The sequence below is a fragment of the Zosterops lateralis genome (genome assembly GCF_965231275.1).
Source record: "Zosterops lateralis genome assembly, chromosome: 7".
Classification (NCBI taxonomy): Eukaryota; Metazoa; Chordata; class Aves; order Passeriformes; family Zosteropidae; genus Zosterops; species Zosterops lateralis.
The window spans coordinates 25,254,938-25,273,647 of NC_139767.1; the positions used below are offsets into that span (position 1 = coordinate 25,254,938).

The following is an 18,710-nucleotide window of genomic DNA, read 5'->3' on the forward strand; positions in this document are numbered from 1 at the left end:
TTGAAACTGCTCTTGCTTGGGTTCAACTTTGAGTAGGTGAGAACAACAGACAATGGCATGAGAAGGTGGACCACAAAGAGGTCAAGTTCTGCCTCCTCTACACTCTTGTTGATTTGAGGTGGAGGATGCATGTCAACTGACTGGCTTCCTTACAGAAGGAAGGTTGATTTTGTTCTGAAGATGGGATTTATTTTTTCAGGGATTCACCTCATTGAGAACTTAGGGGTTCTGGATGGGAACTTATTATAATTTGAAAAGGCAGCAAGTATCAGACATAGGTACTTGGGGTTAAGAGATGCCAGGACATGACAGACAGAAGACTTGCATCCTTCCTGGAGCTGCAGAGATACTCCAGTATCATCTCAAATGGCACCAGACATGTAGAAAGGCATCTGAGGGGGCTTTAGATTCAGAAATGTGTGGGTCTGGCTTCATGTATGCTATCTGCCAAAGCTCCCAAGTGAGGCAAAATATGGATCTTGGATATACACCAGACTGAAAGGAGAATTATCCACTTCCCCACAGATTACTGATCAGATTGTTACTTTATCCATTAAAATCCCATAAAATCCTTCTGGTGTTAGTGGGCGGGCTCAAAGCAGTACTTTGAAACTTAATTTTCATGGCTACAAGGAGATGTATGCATTTACTAGGCAGAGATGTTTAGTGTAATTTTAGATGCAAGGTGTCCTTCCTTGACCCCAGCTGTAACCTCAGTAAAAAAAAAAAAAAAAAAAAAAAAAAAAAAAAAAAAAAAGTCACTTGTAATACCAGTGGAGATGTGTCTACTTGATCTTCAAAACTATTGTAAAATTTGGGTTCATAGGCAAATTCTGCTAAAAGTAACTTATCTGTTGCCAGGAGACCACTCTGTCTTTATAATCAATGGAGAGAAAGAGGCATCTCTAGTGATTATTTTAATCTGATAGGATGTTTGAGACATTTGCCCTGTCCTCACCAGCCACAGGACTGGACAGGATTGGATGACAGTTGCAAAACAGGCAGTCAGTAAAACCAAATGCAAAATGAAACAAACCCCAAAGACTCAGATAAAAGCAATATCCAAGTGCTTCATAGGTCTCAATCTTATCTTCAGCAAAATCAATAACTGACTTCATTAGGAAAAGATTCATAACCCCTCACCATAGTGAAACAATATGATGTATCGATTGGTCCTCACACAATATGAGAAATATGTGATCAGCTAAATGCTAATATAGTCAAAGATCTCGTTAAAGTAAGGGTTTGGATTACATTGGAAAAATTGAGCAATTGATAAACAGAATGAGTTAAGTCTAGCTAGATCATGTTAAAATAAAGTCAAGAGACAGCATCTTATTTTGTAATCTGAGTGTAGTTTTAACTTAAATATCAGGAGCATGTCATGACTGAACACATTCTGATAACAGCACAGCTCTATTTGTCTCACTTTTACAGTCATATTTACCCAGGTGGGAATTCTGGCTTAGCCCATATGAATAAAAAAAGTTTTATTTGGCTTTTTCACTGCAGACATAACTTAAGTGCTGAGCCATGGCAAGAATGAGAAAAAATAAAAACAGTGACCCAAAACACTCACACTTCTCTTGTCTTTAGTAAGTGAATAAGGCCAGATGAAATACTAACTGCCAATTACATGGGTAACTTACTTAGGACCAAAGTTCTTTTTCCAAAAGAGAAATGGGACTGAATTTTTAAAGGTATTTAAATGTCTTGTTAGAACATTTCACAGCAAGGCAGATGCAGAAACTCAGCTGAAATTAATTTGAGTTAAACACTCATTTTGTTTAGTCACTTTAGCATTGATCCACATCCTCAAGAGACTAAATTCCTTGTAAAGCCTATCCTTCACCCAGGTGGCAGCCAAGTTAGTTGGAGTCAGCTTTCTGACATCCAGACTTTCTTTTTCTCTAGCCAGGCTCTGGCATTTACAGAGTCCTTCTGGGCATCCAGCTCAGACTGCATGACTTATTTTTATCAGCATGGCTATTATTGGTCAGGCCTTTTCTGGAAAACAGGAATTTTCAGTGCCTAAATCCATATCTAAGATACTTTATAATTTCACAGTCCAAAAATCCCTGCCTAGCAATAATAATTTTCAGAGGCTACATATCATATCACTAAGAGAAAAAAAAGAGACTTAGTGTCCTTCTACCACTCCCTTACTTTTATTATGAGACTTATATTGGGGAAGGAAGAAAACCCAAACAATGCCTCCAAACAACTCTTTGACAGTCTCAGGTTTTCCACTGAAATGAAACCTGAAATTGTATGTATAAAAAGTATTATCCTCTGGCTTTACTGAAAAGCATTATCTAGACTGGCAGCTAAAAGAAAATGGGAAAACACCCCATTTAAACAGAAATATTGACAAAAATTGCAGAAATGGTTTTAAATAGATGGGAAAAAAGTTTTAATTTGATCTAAGGAAAATGAATTTTAGCACTAGTAGATTTTTTTCAAAATTATATTTCTTCTCTTTTATAAAAAAATATTAACTGCCTTTAATTAATTGCCTTAACTGGTACTGAAGGAAATCTGAGTACGCCCTCACTAAAGAACACATTAGAACAAAACAATTTAAAAAACAAAAATAAGTTAATATTTAGAGTACTTCATTTAGTATATTTCAGCTATCTTTTAATAAGAATAATTTTGACATCCTGATTTAGAAGTCCATACAAATGTGTTCATTTGTTCAGCCCTGTAGCATAAAAATCTTCCCATCTCAGTACATCCACAGGTACAGATGCACATGTCTCTAAACCCATGCATGCATTCATGTGCTGTTCCTTTTTTTTTCAGATGCACCCCAACCTAGCTACATTTTCAGTTTCACCTTCCTATTCCATTCTTCATGTATCCAATTAAGCACATCAATTAGCACATCAGAGATGTCTCATACAAGAGGCCATTTCAGAAAAATTACTCCAACACAGGCAGAGGTGCCCATGAACTCTCCTATTCCTCCCTTGTGCCATGACAAACAAAGCAGCTCGATCTGCAGGAAGGAAAGAGAAAAGATAATTGCTTTGCCAGGATTTTACTGCCAAAGACAAAGCAACATAAAGAGAACACAGCAACTCAGTCCATCATTCCAATACTCACCACACAGAAACACTGTCAAGTAATTGTGTCACCCAAACAGCCAGTGTGTGGCAAAATGGCTGCAGCTGACCATGGCTGAGGAAGGATGGAACCAAACTAGTTTCAATACAGATAGCTTTATAAAATTGCTCACTGAAGAGTTCTGGTTATAGGGCTGGCCTCATATTCCTCTTCACGTAAGAATGATGTCACTCCAAGACTGCTTTCTCTTCCCTAAATTCTCCAAAAGAACTGGTAAAGAATCACCATATCCAAACAGACATTTATTTATTTATTCTTCCTCGTCTGGTCTCTCCTCTCATAAAAAAACTCAAACAAAAAACTCGAACAAATAAACACCTACATACCTTTCCAATGGACTGTCTAGAAAAACAGCACCTGTTGCACATGTAAGTTCCTCTGTAGTTTGCTGTGGGTTATTCCCTCATACTGGGATTCTTTAATTATGGAAAAAGGACCACTGTGTGAAAACCCCAGGATGACTGCACAGGGTGTAGGGCAAAGAAAGAGATTCAGCTGCACAATCAATTGTCTCAAATAAATTCTTACCAAGAGTACTGCAATGAATAATTTTTTTTTCTCCTTAACTTTAGGCTTAATTCTACCACCAGCAAGTTCTACATAGTCTTTAAAAGCCCTGCAAAGGCAGATGTCATACAGACACAATAGGGTGCTCAAAATCTCACTGGCTGTGACTCCTTCATTTCTTACCCTTAGGATGTCTGTGATTGAAAAGGAGGTTTTTCATCCTCACACTGTAACCACATAGCACTAGCGAAATGGGCAGAATTCGATTCTTTCATAATGTTCCCAATCAGGGAAAGACAGAAGACTTAAAAAACAAACAAAAAAAAAAAAGAGCAAAGATTAATTTGAAGTAGAATATTTGGGATCTGTTTGTTTCCCTAATGTTCTTCCTTGTAAAGGGGCTTTATCAAATATTCATCTTTTTAGACATGACATCAGACCTCTCTCTATTTATCTTTGGAGAAGTTATTCCAATTTCTATAAACAGGAAATACCAATCAATCTTTCATGCAGTTTTGGGAGGGTTGAGTAGTAGGATTAATTTTTTCTTTTTTTAGAAGAGCTGGCAGAAGGTGTGAGTCATGTTTAAGATTAAACTATTTTGGTTTTTTTCTCATCTATGGTTTTTTTTCTTTTCCACAGCGGCAACAGCGTTTAACCTCAGTGCGTGATAATCCTCCATGTGGCATGAACAGGCATATGCTGCATTTCTAAAATTTCAGACAAATATAGAGCACCTAAGTCCTAGCAGCTTCCTAAACCCTTTGGAAATTCAAGCTACTATTTTCCATGCTTTGGCTAGGGTTATACTAGTGCATGTTTGGTCTACGTAGCCAGCCTTATGAGATGGAGGTGAAAAGGTGCATGGGAATGGTATTTATTGTTGATACATATATTGTTGGAAAAGTACTGAGAAGCCTAAAAGTTACAGTAAAAGGACAGGAGGTTGGGGGAAGGAGCTTAATGAGGACAGTTTTATTTTCCTTTATGTCATACCAGCTTTTCAACTGGTACAAATTAATTTAACACCATTTAAATAAATAGACAATATATCAATTAATAACATTTGAGAATTTGGTCGGTTCTGGCTTTTTATGATTGCTGTGAATGAGCCCATGAAATAAATCAGGTGTTTTGATCTCATTCTTTCCCTCTATCCTGTCCCAGTATCTGCAGAGCTATGTGTTCAACTACTTTACCTGTACTTTACATAGTCCAGCTCTAGTGTAAAAGCAATGACTTAAATGGCTCCAGAGGAAAAAAAAAAAAAAAAACAAACCCAAACAAATAAATGTAGGGACTTTGAAACATCCAAGAATTGACAGCAGAAACCAGGTGTGCCTGTGGATCTTATTTTGTGTAGGATAACAGGTCTCTTGAGCTGCAGAAGCAAACTGTGATTGCCAGGTTCTTGTGCAGAGAATGAGGCACTGTGATTGTTCTCAGTGTTTCCTGTGCAGGGCGGTCTTTTCCAAATGAAAAAGAAGCTAGCAAAAAATGAGTGTTAAAAATAAAAAGAATTCAAAAAGAAAAAAGGAAGGGAGAAAGGAATAAAGAAAGGGAGGTTAGGGGAGGAAGAGTAAGAAGAAATTGCATTGTCCATCAGATAAAATATTCCCGTTTACACTCGCTCACTGTGTTTTGCAAGTCAATGTCAGCTTTAAAAGAGCTCTCAAGGTTTTCAGGGTATTCCTTCTCCTTTTTCTGGCTATTTCGATGTGCTTGTTTGTGTTGATAGAGGAATCTGCTCATGATGGCAATGATGCAAAAGATGATGAATATCACAACTGCTATTACACCTGTAAATAAAAAACGAAGGATAAAAAGAGTGAAAACCAAACCAAAACACTCAGTTACCTCAAAAAATGCATTACCAATGCACAGCAGCTAATTGCTATGATATGTCAGTTCATCTCAGTCCATACACAACCATATGCCTCTATCAAACCCTTCCTGGTAATTTTTATTTCTATTTTGTTGCCATAAGAACACTTAGAAACTAGCATGTATTGATATAATTGACATAATTTCTGTAAAATTATGCTTTCACTGGAAATAAGTTAGTTCAGTGTGTTTGCTTTTAAAACACTAGATCTGTATGCTCATAAAAATGCCTGCTCTGTCATATTTTCTTCTGTGTTATCTCTGAGAACCTTGCACAAGCTTTGTACACTTTGGTTTATAGCTTCTAGATATTATCAAAGGCAGCTCACTACAGGGCATGCTGTAAAATAAACAGAGATAAATTGTCTTTTAGGCCGTTAGAGGAAAATTAAAACCATACATGAAATTATGAGGACACCGTTCCCCAGTATATAAATACTTCCATATGACCTGGTGAGTTCCACTACACCACCAGATTACAAAGAGAGAGCTCAGGAGGTATGAGATGCATGAATGGTCTGTAAAGTATTCACCAGGGTGGTGCAAAAAAATTGCTGCTTAGCTGGGTCTTGGAATACAGTCTCACATGGAATCAGAGAACATCTGGAACCTCTGGAGATCATCTTGTCCAGATCCCCTGCTCAAGCAGGCACAGAGTTTAGTTTTATTTTAGAAGACTCAGGTTCCTGATGATCCATGTGTGACCACAATAACCCATAATGCAGTTGCCTACCTAGGTAGCTTGACACAGACACATACTAATAAACAGAGCAGATACTAGACCTGCATCAGATTACAAAAAAACCCACCTTGGACTAGATTTCATGGAACCCAGATTTAAAGTCTCCTAGATTTTTGCCTTGACAGAATTATTTATTGACTGTAGTCTTTAAAAATGAAATTACCTCCAATCACAGCTGAATCACTTCTGACTGCATTGGTGAGAGGTTCTCTTTCATCTGTCTTCCCAAAAGGATCTGCAGTTGGTTAAACAAAAGAGAACTTATTTTCTGTATCAACTGTTCATTTTCTCTCTGGCTTTGTCAGAAGTGTCCTCTTACTCTCTTGGAATCTAATCTGTTTTCAAAAGATATGATTTGGACAACTGGAGAACTGAACCAGAAGGGTATGAAAAATAAAGTGAGTTTGCAGAACAATTTTCTTCTACACCTTCAGAAGCAAATTCTATTAAGGGTATATTTAAAAGAAAACAGCAAGTTTCACACTAACAGCTGAAAGCGTTTCAGTTCATCAGAAGAATCATCTAATCCAAAGCCCTACTCAAATCCAAGTCTATTACAGCAAGTTTTTCAGAGCTGTATCCACTTGGGTTTTGAATATATCCAAGGACAAAGACTTTATAACCTCTCTGGTTGTTATGTATCCCCCCTCAAGCCTCTATCCTGTGGGATTCTTCCAAGCTGGTCCATGAGAAGGTCAAAGTCATGCATTTCTGTCTTCTTTCCTTCCTTAGAGGATCCTCAACTTCACCATCTCATAGTTGCTACATCCAAGGCTGTCCTGGCATATCCCTAGACAGTCAGAGCTTGTTTGGAAATACCAGGTCCAGCACAATTAGCACAGTGAGATGGAACCTCACTGTTTAGGGTGCCTTTCAGAAGCAACTACTTTCTGTGTAGTTCCAGACTTATGAAAGTATTTGACTTTTTTTTTACTTCAAATTCTGGAAGACCTGGTCTCAGCTGAAGAGGACGGGCAGCTCAAGACTCCACCATTCACACAGATGAATCTCCTCTTTCATTTTTACAGCATTTTAATATTAAGAAAAAATATCATAGGAAAATTCCATTATCTCTATACCATCAATATAGAGTTCAAAATAACAAAATCTTTACATGTGCCTCAGCGAGGAAGAAGGTGATCTTTGTTAAATTTCAAAACCACAGTAAGTCACTTCTCATTTTGTGTTTCCTAATCAGGAAAAAGTGTTCAGGTAACTGTGTGAATGGATTTTATCCCATATCTGTCTGCCAGGAAACTTTTTTGAGCACAAGTGTTCCTTTCTGAAGGAAACAGCTTCAATTGTTTTCAAGTTACAAATATAGAAAGCTTTTTTCATACACTTAAAGAGTTTTCCTAGTGGGCTTTTTTGTTGTATCTGCACATTAGAATATCGATGCAGACATGTACAGCTTCCTTTGAAGTTCTATTTTTCTTCTCAGACACTCAATAATGAGAAATTGGGAAGTGATGAATTGAGACATGAGCACTAAATTTGAAAGTTAATCCTTGGCTCTGTTTTCTTTTTATTTCTTAAAATGTGTCCTTTCCATGTAGAAATGTAATGCTCGAGTACATCTACAGAAATTATAATTTGCTACAAATTGGAAATATTTTTTAAACAAGAATCAACCGCCCATTGCTTTTACTTCAGCATATAAAGACCTGAAGTCTTCAGAGCTCATTTGTTCTAAAGATCTTATTCAGGCTTTAATCAAATGCAGTGTGAATAGTGAGACTGGAATGTCAGATAATTCATCACATTGAGAGGAAATCATGTTTTAGAGCACAGAGTGGCAAGACAGGCATGAGTTTTTATAATAATTCTGCATTTCTGATGCAACAGTGCTTAACCTTAACAATAGAGTGCAACTGATTGTATGCTTTAAGTATCTAAGTTCAAAATGCTACAGTCTGCTCCATGTTCTGTCCTGAAGTTCTGAGCCTCAGGTTTTACTGCTTTCTAAACTCCTTAGAAAAATTAGATCATTGAGGTGACAGATCCCAGGGCAAAGAGTTCATATTTTCAGTATGATTGCCCATTCAGGACTCACAAGACACATTTGTCTGTGTGTCAGAGCAGACACCTCAGACAACTCGAGGCAGTGAGAAGGAAGTGGGGGCTGGGGAGGAGCACAGGCACACTGGCAGACACTCTCCAGAGTAATCAGCAGCCTTTTTCCCTATGCAGAATGCTAATAGCATCATTTGTTTTCTGCTGAATATCTTAGGCAGAAGCTGCAGGAAATGGGGATTTGATGCAAGTACAAATGTGAAAGGAATTGTATTATGATCTAAACCAGAGTTTTATCAGTTATCAAAAAGGAGAAAGTAGCTTTTTAGGTCAAGGGGCAAAAAACAGCCCTTAATTTGCACCCCTTTCTGGTCATTAAGAATTCTGCCTCATCCACTGGTGACTAAAGCAGCAACTTGATTGTCCCTGTTCATGGTGACAACACTTCCAGCTGCTCTCGGTTTCCTTCTCTGCATACAAATTCACATATGCAAAATACTTCAGATTCCCAGAGGACGGCTTCAGGATTGCAAAAGATACACAAACAATTGGGATCATCTTGCTGGTACTGCTCAAGTAGTGCTCCCTCTCTTTAGTCTAAGAGAATGAAGTACAAGCATCCCGTGGAAGTCACACATGCCAAGGGTTTTGTGGAAGAGTTTTTGTTCGTTTCGGTCAGGGTGGGAACAAATTTGAATTGTTTTTTGTATGACTTTTACTGCTTTATCACCACTGGGATATACAATCTATGTAACATTTATGTTCTCCTTTGAGAACTGCAGGATTGGAATTACCTGGAGTGGACAGGAATGACAAATCAGGTGCCTAACCAAACTTTCAAAGCTTTTCCACTACACCTGTGGGATTTTTTTGTTTGTTCTAGGCAGGCATGTTTTAGATGATCCAGGAACTTAGTCTAAAAACATTGTTTCAGAACAATGACTTTTAAAGGGGCCTTGACTAGTCCTGATGCCCATCCTCAACACTCCTGATTCTGAGAGAAAAGGCAACTTCCTAGTTCCACTATTCATACTGTCACAATTGTGTCACATCAAAAAGGAAGGAAACCTCACTCCACAGTGTCCTTTAAACTCCCCAATCCCCTCCCAGCAGGACACACCTGATGAGGAATATATTGTGGTTGCTGTGTTCACGTCAGCTTCCATCATGGATGCACAGTTGGATTCTGTCAAGGAACCTCTGACGGTCACGGGAGCGATGCTGGGATGGCGTAAGGCGGCTTTCAGGGGAGCGATGTGGTTGTACTGGACAGAGGACAGGCAGCCAGTGAAACCATAGGCATTTGCCTTGGAGACTTCAGGGTCCAGGGACAAACTGTCTGCAGTACAACAGAAAAACATCTGGCAATGGACTGTTTTAGGAAGGCATTGTGACAATGAATCCTCTTTTGCCTTACCCACCCCTTTTATATCTATTATCCAATTTCAACTCTTCAGGTTCTCCTTCAGCAGCCTACAAGTTCTCCCTGGCTTGACCCATGAGGTTCCAAAAGTTCTTTCGCTATAATGTTACTTACCTTGAATCATCTTGCACATAAAAGCCTGAACTGCACTTTTCTTCTCATCCATTTTCTCTATTAATGCACAATATCTACACATCATATCTACTAACCACAATAACAACAAAAACAACAATAACAATAATAATACTAGTAAAAGTAAATAAAATAGCTATACTAAATACCATAGATTTCTGGGACTGATTCTCTTTAACTTTTATTTTATTTTTTTTTATTTTATTTTATTTTAATTTTATTTATTTATTTATTTTGCATCTGCTAACAGCATCAGTTGTACATATATGGACCATACCTTCAAGCATTTTGCCTCTTCCACTCTGGATAAAAAACCATGTTTTCTATTTTCTGTCATAAAATGCTTTATGTGGCCTGGCACTAAATGACTTGCTACCTCAGCTTCCCATTCTTCTTCAAGAGTTTATTATTCAACTTTTCTGAAGCACCTATTCATGTTACTACTTTTTTACTATGAGAATTCCTAAGAATATTCCTACTTATGAGTCAGGCTCTCACTCTACTAGCCCGTATTTCACTACTAAAATAAAGAAAAAACCCTATACCTTTTCTTATCTAAATCGGAATTAAAACAAATACCTCTGTGTTATTTCCAGCCTGTAGATAAAATAGCACAAATAACTTATCTGTTGGTATGTGTTCAGTTAAATTTCACAAAGAGAAAGCAAATCAAAAGCAAGAGATTTTATATAATCATAGAATGGTTTGGTTTGGAAGCAGCCTTAAAGATCATCTCATTCCAACCCTCTGCCATGGGCAGGGGCACCTCTAGCTAGACCTGGTTGCTCAGGGCCCCATCCAAGCTGGCCTTGAACACTTCCAGGGATGAGAATCCATAACTTCTTTGGGCAGTCTGTTCCAATGTTCCACCTTCACAGTAAAAAAAAAAAAAAAATTCCAAAAGTTTTAATATCAAAGATTGTTTGGGAAAGTCAGGGAAGGACAGTGAAGCCATTTTCTATTTTCTCCAAATTCACGTTATTTACTTTCCAGAAATTGAAATTCATGCTGCTCAGAGGTCTCAAACATGATGCGCTTTATATCTAGGTCAATCAAACAAGAAAAAGCCACAAATGCGCACAGATACAGTATCAAAACTTATTTGAAATCTTAAAAAATACCTGCTAACAGAAAAAAAACCCAACCTCATAGGATTGAATGTTTTGGGAATACTTCCAATGACATTGGGAATTAAGGTTCCTAGCTTTTCAAGTTTATTTTCAAATCTCGAAAGAATAAGATGCTAAATTTTAAAATAAGATCCAATTTTTTCCATTATTATTCAAATACAAGAGTTTTACAAGTGGTCAGGACTTACAGAAAAAGAAAAAAAGCTTTCTTTCAAAGATGACATTGCTATTTTAATTATATAAACTTCTTTTTTTGTATGAGAAAATACAGAGAAATCTCAAAGCCAGCCCAAATCACACAGTTTTTTGTGCTCAAGATCTGTGACTGTCATGCCATGCACCCAGAGGGAATTAGCTGAGAAAAATTTCTAATTATGTTTGAGTGTCTTTGTGGAAGTATAACACAGAAGAGTGTGGCTGTTTCTCAGCAAAGCAAGGTACAGTATCAGCCTGCTCTCCCAAGAGCCTTATAGGAGAAATGCTCAGTTTGCAGAGCTGTCAGGGGCACAGCCTCTGAGCTGCAAGATGGGAAGAGAAACAGCAAGGCTCTGCCTCTGGAAAACCTGCAATCTTGCAGAAGTTCACATTTGCTCTTCTGAAAATATGAAGGAATTGACTGCATTCAGATTTTTAATGAGATTTTGGCTGAGATGTTATAAAACAGACAAAGACTTGCTTCCAAGTTCCTGCAAGAAGGTTTATTTATACTAAAAGACTGATTTACAGTATTTGCCATCTTTGTTGAATTTATAAAACCCTTTATAAACATTCCTACGCTCAGCCTTTATTGTTTTCTTAGCTCTGACACAAAAGGTGAATTTGTTGCTATCTTTTATAACCAGGCAATCTAAGTTGCTCTGTTCTACCCCAGTGTGCAAAAAGTTAAGCCTAAGAAAGAATGTGTTCCTCTTTCATGGTACAGTAGTTTGAAAAGTCAAAGACTCAGTACTTTTGCAGGCATTTTTAAAAGTTACATTAAGGGCCAATTCCATGGGTCTTTTGTCAAAGTAAGCTTTGCATGAATGAGAACTCAGGGACTTGTTGTTGAAAGATTTCGGAATTTCGAAAAAAAGAAATCAAAAGAAGAAACCAAAAACAACTCCAGCGTCCTTTGGTAAAAATTCCACGTGCAAAGACACTGTTTGCTTTATCACACAGCTTTAGGTGTGTGCCTAATGTCTGTCAGAAAGGGGGGTTTGCACTGCTCTCAACAAGAAAACTGCACAACTTGGATGTGAATGACTTGTGCTGCCCTCTGAATTCTTGAGAGGATAATGTAAATCTGTGATTATGACATGGTTAGCTCTATGAAAGGCTTATTAAAGGACACTGTCCTTTGGAGTTTTTGCATCACAACAAAATCTTTTTCCAAAAGATGTTTTCACTGCATGACACAGTACTCAGTGAGAGAAGCAATTCGGTGAAGTTCTATGGTTTGTGCTGCAGCCAAGGTCATGAGAAACTTCAGTGGCCTTCCTCTGACCTGGCAATGCTGGGAATCTTTCCACGCATTTCACTGGTCTGGAAAATCACACTGAATTGCTGCTGATAGCTTGGTTTGATCTTCTGACATTTTAGCATTTCATTTCTGTTCCCAGCACTTGAGAATGAGATATTTTGGCTAATTGCTACACAGAGAGTAAGAAGGCAATCTTTTTCAGCTTTTAGTAATTAAACTGCTCATTCTCCACAAATTAAGTTTACCCCCACATTTAGGAAATAATTTTTAAGCTTTATGTGCTGAGTTGTGCATAAGTTGGCCTGGCTTTTTGTTGTTTCCTGTAGTTGATCCCTGGAAGCTGTCTGCAATGTCACAGCTCAGCAAGCTTTATGTTGGTTTTCTATGTATTTGCAAGGGCTTTCCATGATAATGAGGATTAAGTCTAACATGTGGTTGTATTTTTTAAACTTTATGGATTGTATCAACATAACTTATGTGCTGGTTTATACCTATTCAGAAAATCAGACATCCTGTTCCCCTGCTGTTTCTTTATACACCTCTGCCACATACAACACACTTGTTTTAAGATTTTAGATAAAGCAATTTTAAATGTTCATATCTCAATAATGGGAAATTAATTTTCATCATGAATAGAATTCCATGAGAATTCTCTAGGACCAAGCATCAATCTGCTCAGTAATGAAACAGCAAATTGATATAGTAAATGATAACAAGTAGGACAGGTAACTGGAATCAAAGAGAAATCAAAAGTGTTATTTTTGTGCAGGGAGAGTGGGTAACATACCCTCTTTCTAAAGGTATCACTGCGTAAAACAGGAGCATAAACATTATTCAATATATTTTTGTTACTTCTTTATAAATATTATTTTCATGCCACTCAGAAACTTAAACCTCATTTTGCCAAGGTGCTAAACAGGAATGACAAGATTCCTTTCTGGACATTGTCACCAGATTTGAACCCATGACCGTGAGGTAAAAGCCACTTGTAGTCTCCATACACTGCACCTGTCTCAAAAGAGCTGACTACAAGGCACTGTGCAGGTACCCTGAAAAATGTGCTGCTGTGTCCATCAACAATTTCAGTAAACATTGCTGACTTTAATCATTCAGTTAGAAAGGGCAGAAAGTGTATCTTGGGTTAGCCTGGAACCCAAAAACATAACATGGGAATAATCTCATTTCTTGGTGTGTGTCTGCCACAAAGACAGGGGAGTGAAAACCAATTAAGTCTTTCCTGGTTACAACAACTGAGGTCAACCAGTTTCACTCTTGCCATCTTGGTCCCAAAAGCTCTCCTCTTTTACATTACACAGTAATTTCCATTTTCCTTAATGCTTCACTAGGCTACTAGAAGGAAAGCCAATGGCTTTTAAAGGCACCCTAAAATTCACCTAAGATATCTTTGTTCACAATATGGTCTAAGAAGTAAGTATTTAGGGCAAGAAGAGTCTGAAGTAAAGAAATGAGCTTTGAAATGACCAGAAGAGTCCAGCCAACATCTCTTGCAGACACTGTTGCATTTTTTAAACTGTAAATTGCGATCTGGTGAGCTTAAAAACAGGAATGCCATTCCATTAAAAAAAAAAATAAAAAAGAAGAAATGGACTTAGGCATTTTTCATAAAAAAACTTTCTAAAAGGAGGTAATTCTTTAAATCAGCTTTTGTATTTCTGAGTTAATGACAACTTGCCCCTCGTGATTTAATTATACCATTATCATCTACCCCTGTGTAATATTCTTGGATGAGCTGCTCTGTGATCTCTTCAGTGTATAGATTTCATTTTCTCCCCATGAACTTTTAATAAGAAAAGCTATTGTAGAAATCATAAGAATTGTACTGCACCTAGATAATGATTTCAATAAAATTACTTTCCAGATAAACTTTCTTTTACGTACACTTTATATCAAAGCTGAATGACTCAGTCAAAACTTGAGTGTGTTTTAGCTCAGGCTTTTGGAGATAAAACACATCATGCTCCTGTGCTAGAATACACAATCATTTATGCTACCAGTGTGGGAAGGTCTGCTAATTGATCACTTTGAAGACAATAAATAAAATTGATTTACTGAATAATTTACTGAGCTAAATAAATTGGCTCAACACTAACAGGTTCTAAAGGAATACTTGTAACCTTTTTCTTCAAAATCCTCTTGAATCCTTCTAGTGCTACTCTTTTACTCTGGTATCCCTACTCAGCTACTATATTAAATTGCTCAGATGCAAATACATAAACAATGATATTCACTTCTCTGCATCAGAGATTTTTTTTTCCCAGAGAAAATAATAGTTAAAAATTTAGACATGTTGGGGCACAGTACAAAGTTTTCAAGGATTTGTTAAAGTGAACCCAGAAACAAATAAATTGTATTTTCCATTGAGATGGCAGCTTTTTGTAGACAACACCTAAACACATGCAAATGTGTCTCTGAGATCAGAGAATAATAAAATAACTTAAGTTGAAAGACATCTCTGAAGGTCATGCAGTTCCATCCCTTGTTCAAAGCAGAGCTAGCCTCACAGTTAGGTCAGAATGTTCATGTGGTTAAATACAGCAGTATGATCTCTGCAAGGAGCACTTAAAGTAAATGAACTGGGACTCTGGTTAAGATTTCACTGAGGCTTTGCCATAAACTGTATGACCCACTTGGGGCCTGAATCCAATGCTCACTAAAGTCCAAGGAAAAACTCCCATTGATACCGATGAGCTTTGTATAGGTCCTTTTGTGTCCTGACTCTATATTTGTGAAGTAAAAATGACAACAAACTACAGGATAATAATATTTTTCTATTGCTGTTGGGTACAGTGAGGATTCATTCAACAGACATCTGCTGGCTACTTGAATGATGCCTCCTTTTACTCCCTTGTCTTCAAAACCACACTTATATTTAGATTGATCTTTCCAAGGCAGCTATATTGTCCCATTACTGTGTATCTGAAGAGCTCACAGCCTTTAATGCTTTTATCCTCCCAGCACCCCTCTGATGCAGGATGTTCTATTATCTATGCTTTACTGATAGAGAAGGGAGATAGTAAAGCTCAGACTGGTTCCAGTGGGAATAAAATGCCTGCTTACCTTTATATCTGCACATAAATGAACCCAAGGTCATTCAAGTAGTCTGTGGCAGAGTGAGTGTCCCTATGTTTTGAATTGGAGGTGAGATTTCTCTGCCTAAAACAGAGGGTTTTCTTTCCCAGAATTCACAGCTGGGTATAAGGCAGCCATTGGAAAAAACACAGCCGGTTTGAGAAGAGGAAAAAATTATTAGAGTGTAAGTATCTAAAGTAAGTGTAATGCGGCTGGGGTGGGGATGGGTAGAAGCAGGGGAAAACCATTATTTTAAAAACTTGTCATTTTATAAAAGTGCACTTTTCAAAAGTCCCAGCTGTGCTAAAATGGCTGTCATAAGAAAATCTGGTGAGGAAGAAGTTTCAAGCTTTTATGATGTCCTGCTGGAAGACCTCTTTGAGATCTCCCAGTCAGTGCAAAATTAATGGTGGAGTCAAGAAAGAAGGTGGTATAGTCATCTGATTAAGCAGACAGGATCAGACTGTTAGAGCAGACAAATGAGCAGTGGTGTGACAGGAAAGAAGAGAGAGATTTTCAGAAGATTATAGCATAGATATGTAGGACATGTAGAATAGAGAGTTTTCAACATGGTTCTCTTTCAGTGGACACTTAAATTTCCTTATGAAAGCCTTTAGGGGTGTAACCCCAGTGGAATCCAGGATAAACACTACAGGAAGTCTAGGTCTAATCCAAAGCATCACATGCCTCTGGAAGTTTATGCTTTGCTAAGAGCATGAGCAATGAGAAAGACAAACTTGGTAGATACTGGTTTAAGTCACTCGTATTCACCTGGTGAGCCATCATTAAAAGAAGCTGTGTAGCATTTTACCCATACGACAGGATAAATAATAATTTAACATATATATGTAAGTTCCACAGTCCCAAAATGACAAAGTCCATCTCTCCTTTTTGTACAACAAAGCAATACTCTTAACATTGGGAATTTCTGGTTTGGTTTTGTTTCTTTCCATGATAGATGAGTGTGTAAGCTGAATAAGTTTGGAGAACATGCAAAATGGTGGAGAGCAGTTGGTAGACTAGATTGTTGTGTCAGCATTCAGAGGGATGTTGACAAGCTGGAGGAATGAGGAAACAAGAACACTGCATTTCAACAAAGGAAATGTGAAGATCTGCACTTGGGTTAGAAAGAACCCCATCCAGCAGCACTAGTTGGGGCTGAGTAGCTGGAAAGCAGCTTTGCTTTCCAGCATGCAAGAGAAAAATAGCTTCCCAATGGGAGAAAAACATGGACCTCCTGGAGTGAGTTCACTGAAGGGCTGCAAAGATGATTTAGGCACCAGAGTATCTCTCCTACTAAGAGAGGATTGGTAGAGCTGGGACTGGTCATCCTGGAGGGAGAATACTGAGAAAGATCTGTGATTTTCTGAGAGCACGAGGACTCTATTCATCATAGCTACAGCTGTGGGATAAAACCTGGAAAATTAAATCCTAATATGGAAGAAACAGTTTGTGGAAATTCACTTAGCATATGAAAAAGAAACTGGAATTAGGATTAGGCTGGAATTAAAGTGACTGGCTGGGATGCCTTATGTCATTTACAGTACAGAAACAGTATCTTTCACCACCTGGATGGTCAAGTTTATGACTTTAGTGTCATTACAGAATATGAACTATTGCTATACTAAAACAAAATCCCAATTAACTTTGGGGCAAGAGAGAGATAAAAGAAGGAGAAAAGTTGGTAGTGTTCAGTGGAACAAAATGTCTGACCTTTGGAGACACACCTGGGTTTTTTGGCTTTGCAACAACTTGTACTTCTGAAGTTAATCATATTTTTGTGACTAAATCTAGTTTCTCTTCATAATGCTGAGCTGCACCATGTCAGTTTTCTGGCTACATTTTTGAAGGTCTTTGTGCCGCCTTCCATCTTTCTGGTTAAAAAAATCCTTCCTTATTGATTTGGTGTCTATATCTCGAGTTCTAAGTAGAGGTCAGGATGAGTAATATTCTTTAAGATTTTCAGCACTACAGCTAAACATTGACAAAGTGGGAATTTTAGCTTAGCTTTGAATTGAGCTGAAAACTATCAGGCTCCCAAACCTGTCCACAAAGGCTTGGACAACAGCTGCATTCTGAAAAAAAAGCCCATTATATATAATAACTAAGGAGATAATCAGGTCCTGCTCTTAAACTGTTTAATAAAACGTGAGGCAGAAAGCACTACTGTTACTCTGTAAAGTTACACTGCACAAGCAGGAACTAGAGGATTTCTGTAGTGTCTGTCTAGCTGCCAGTCCCACAGGCCTCATGCGCTAATAATGAAACATGTAAAATTGCAATGGTGAGACAGATGTCAGACTTGATATGAAGGTCCAATTTGAACAAAGGACTGAAATGTCTGTAAAGAAGGAAGCATTTAGAATTTTACTGTGAAAGAACAAGACTCTTTATATAAAGGAATATGACATACTTGACAATAAAAAAAGAGGAGTTCTATTTTCCAAATTTCGGGCAGGTCTTGTAATGGCTTAAAGGAGTAAAGTTCAAGAAGGCCCATGTACAGAACATGCAGAATTGTGGCCTAAGTGCTATATGCAATATTCCTTGCAGAATTCAAATGGAAAAAGACTGGCAGTGATAAAAAGGCAGAGAGGATGAAGGCTCATTGTGCTGTTCTTATCATTAGGAAACAGAAATGGCTGGAGAGGAGCAAGCTGCAGTCAGCAAAATGGTATCATTAGGCTAAGATGTTGCCCTGTGCAGCCACACAGGCTGTATGAATCACTTCACTGGAGGGAGCAACTGGAGTACTTAATAGTGCTATCAGTGCAAACAAGTAAAGCTGCCAAAGTTTTGTATTGATGAGATATATAAATAGGAGTATTGGAATGCTCAGGCCAACTCTTACAGCAAAACCATCCAAAAAAACCCCCAATTCTATGAAAAACCCAACACACAGCACAGGCTAATTCCAGCATTGTAACGTCTCACGAATCACAAATATTTTTAGTAGAACCTACCTGTGACCTTGCCCAAGGTGAGTGACTTAATGGCCTTAAAATCAATCTCAGAAAAGTTGTGTTTGAGTTTGAGAACTTGATCAACCTGGAAGAGGTCAATAAAATTACTTCAGTACAACAGCACATGGACACCCCTAGATCTCAATGTACTGCAAACTTCTGGGAACATCCTCAGCTGCAAATCAGTTAATTCTGCCCCCAAGCGTGATTCAGTTTCTAAAGATAGCAAAGTGAATGT

General features: G+C 37.8%; 1 protein-coding gene across 1 annotated transcript in view; it reads right to left on the minus strand.

Moving 5' to 3' along the window:
- Positions 1-4,719: 4,719 nt before the first annotated feature.
- Positions 4,720-18,710, minus strand: part of CNTNAP5 (contactin associated protein family member 5) — a gene marked incomplete at its 5' end in the record, with an annotated part of 262,361 nt that continues 248,370 nt past the window's right edge. Inside the window, 4 exons of the mRNA XM_083865251.1 lie at positions 4,720-5,435; positions 6,426-6,497; positions 9,396-9,614; positions 18,473-18,557. Coding sequence (XP_083721377.1) covers positions 5,239-5,435; positions 6,426-6,497; positions 9,396-9,614; positions 18,473-18,557 — 573 coding nt within the window. The 3' untranslated portion in view covers positions 4,720-5,238. The remainder of the gene's footprint in view (positions 5,436-6,425; positions 6,498-9,395; positions 9,615-18,472; positions 18,558-18,710) is intronic.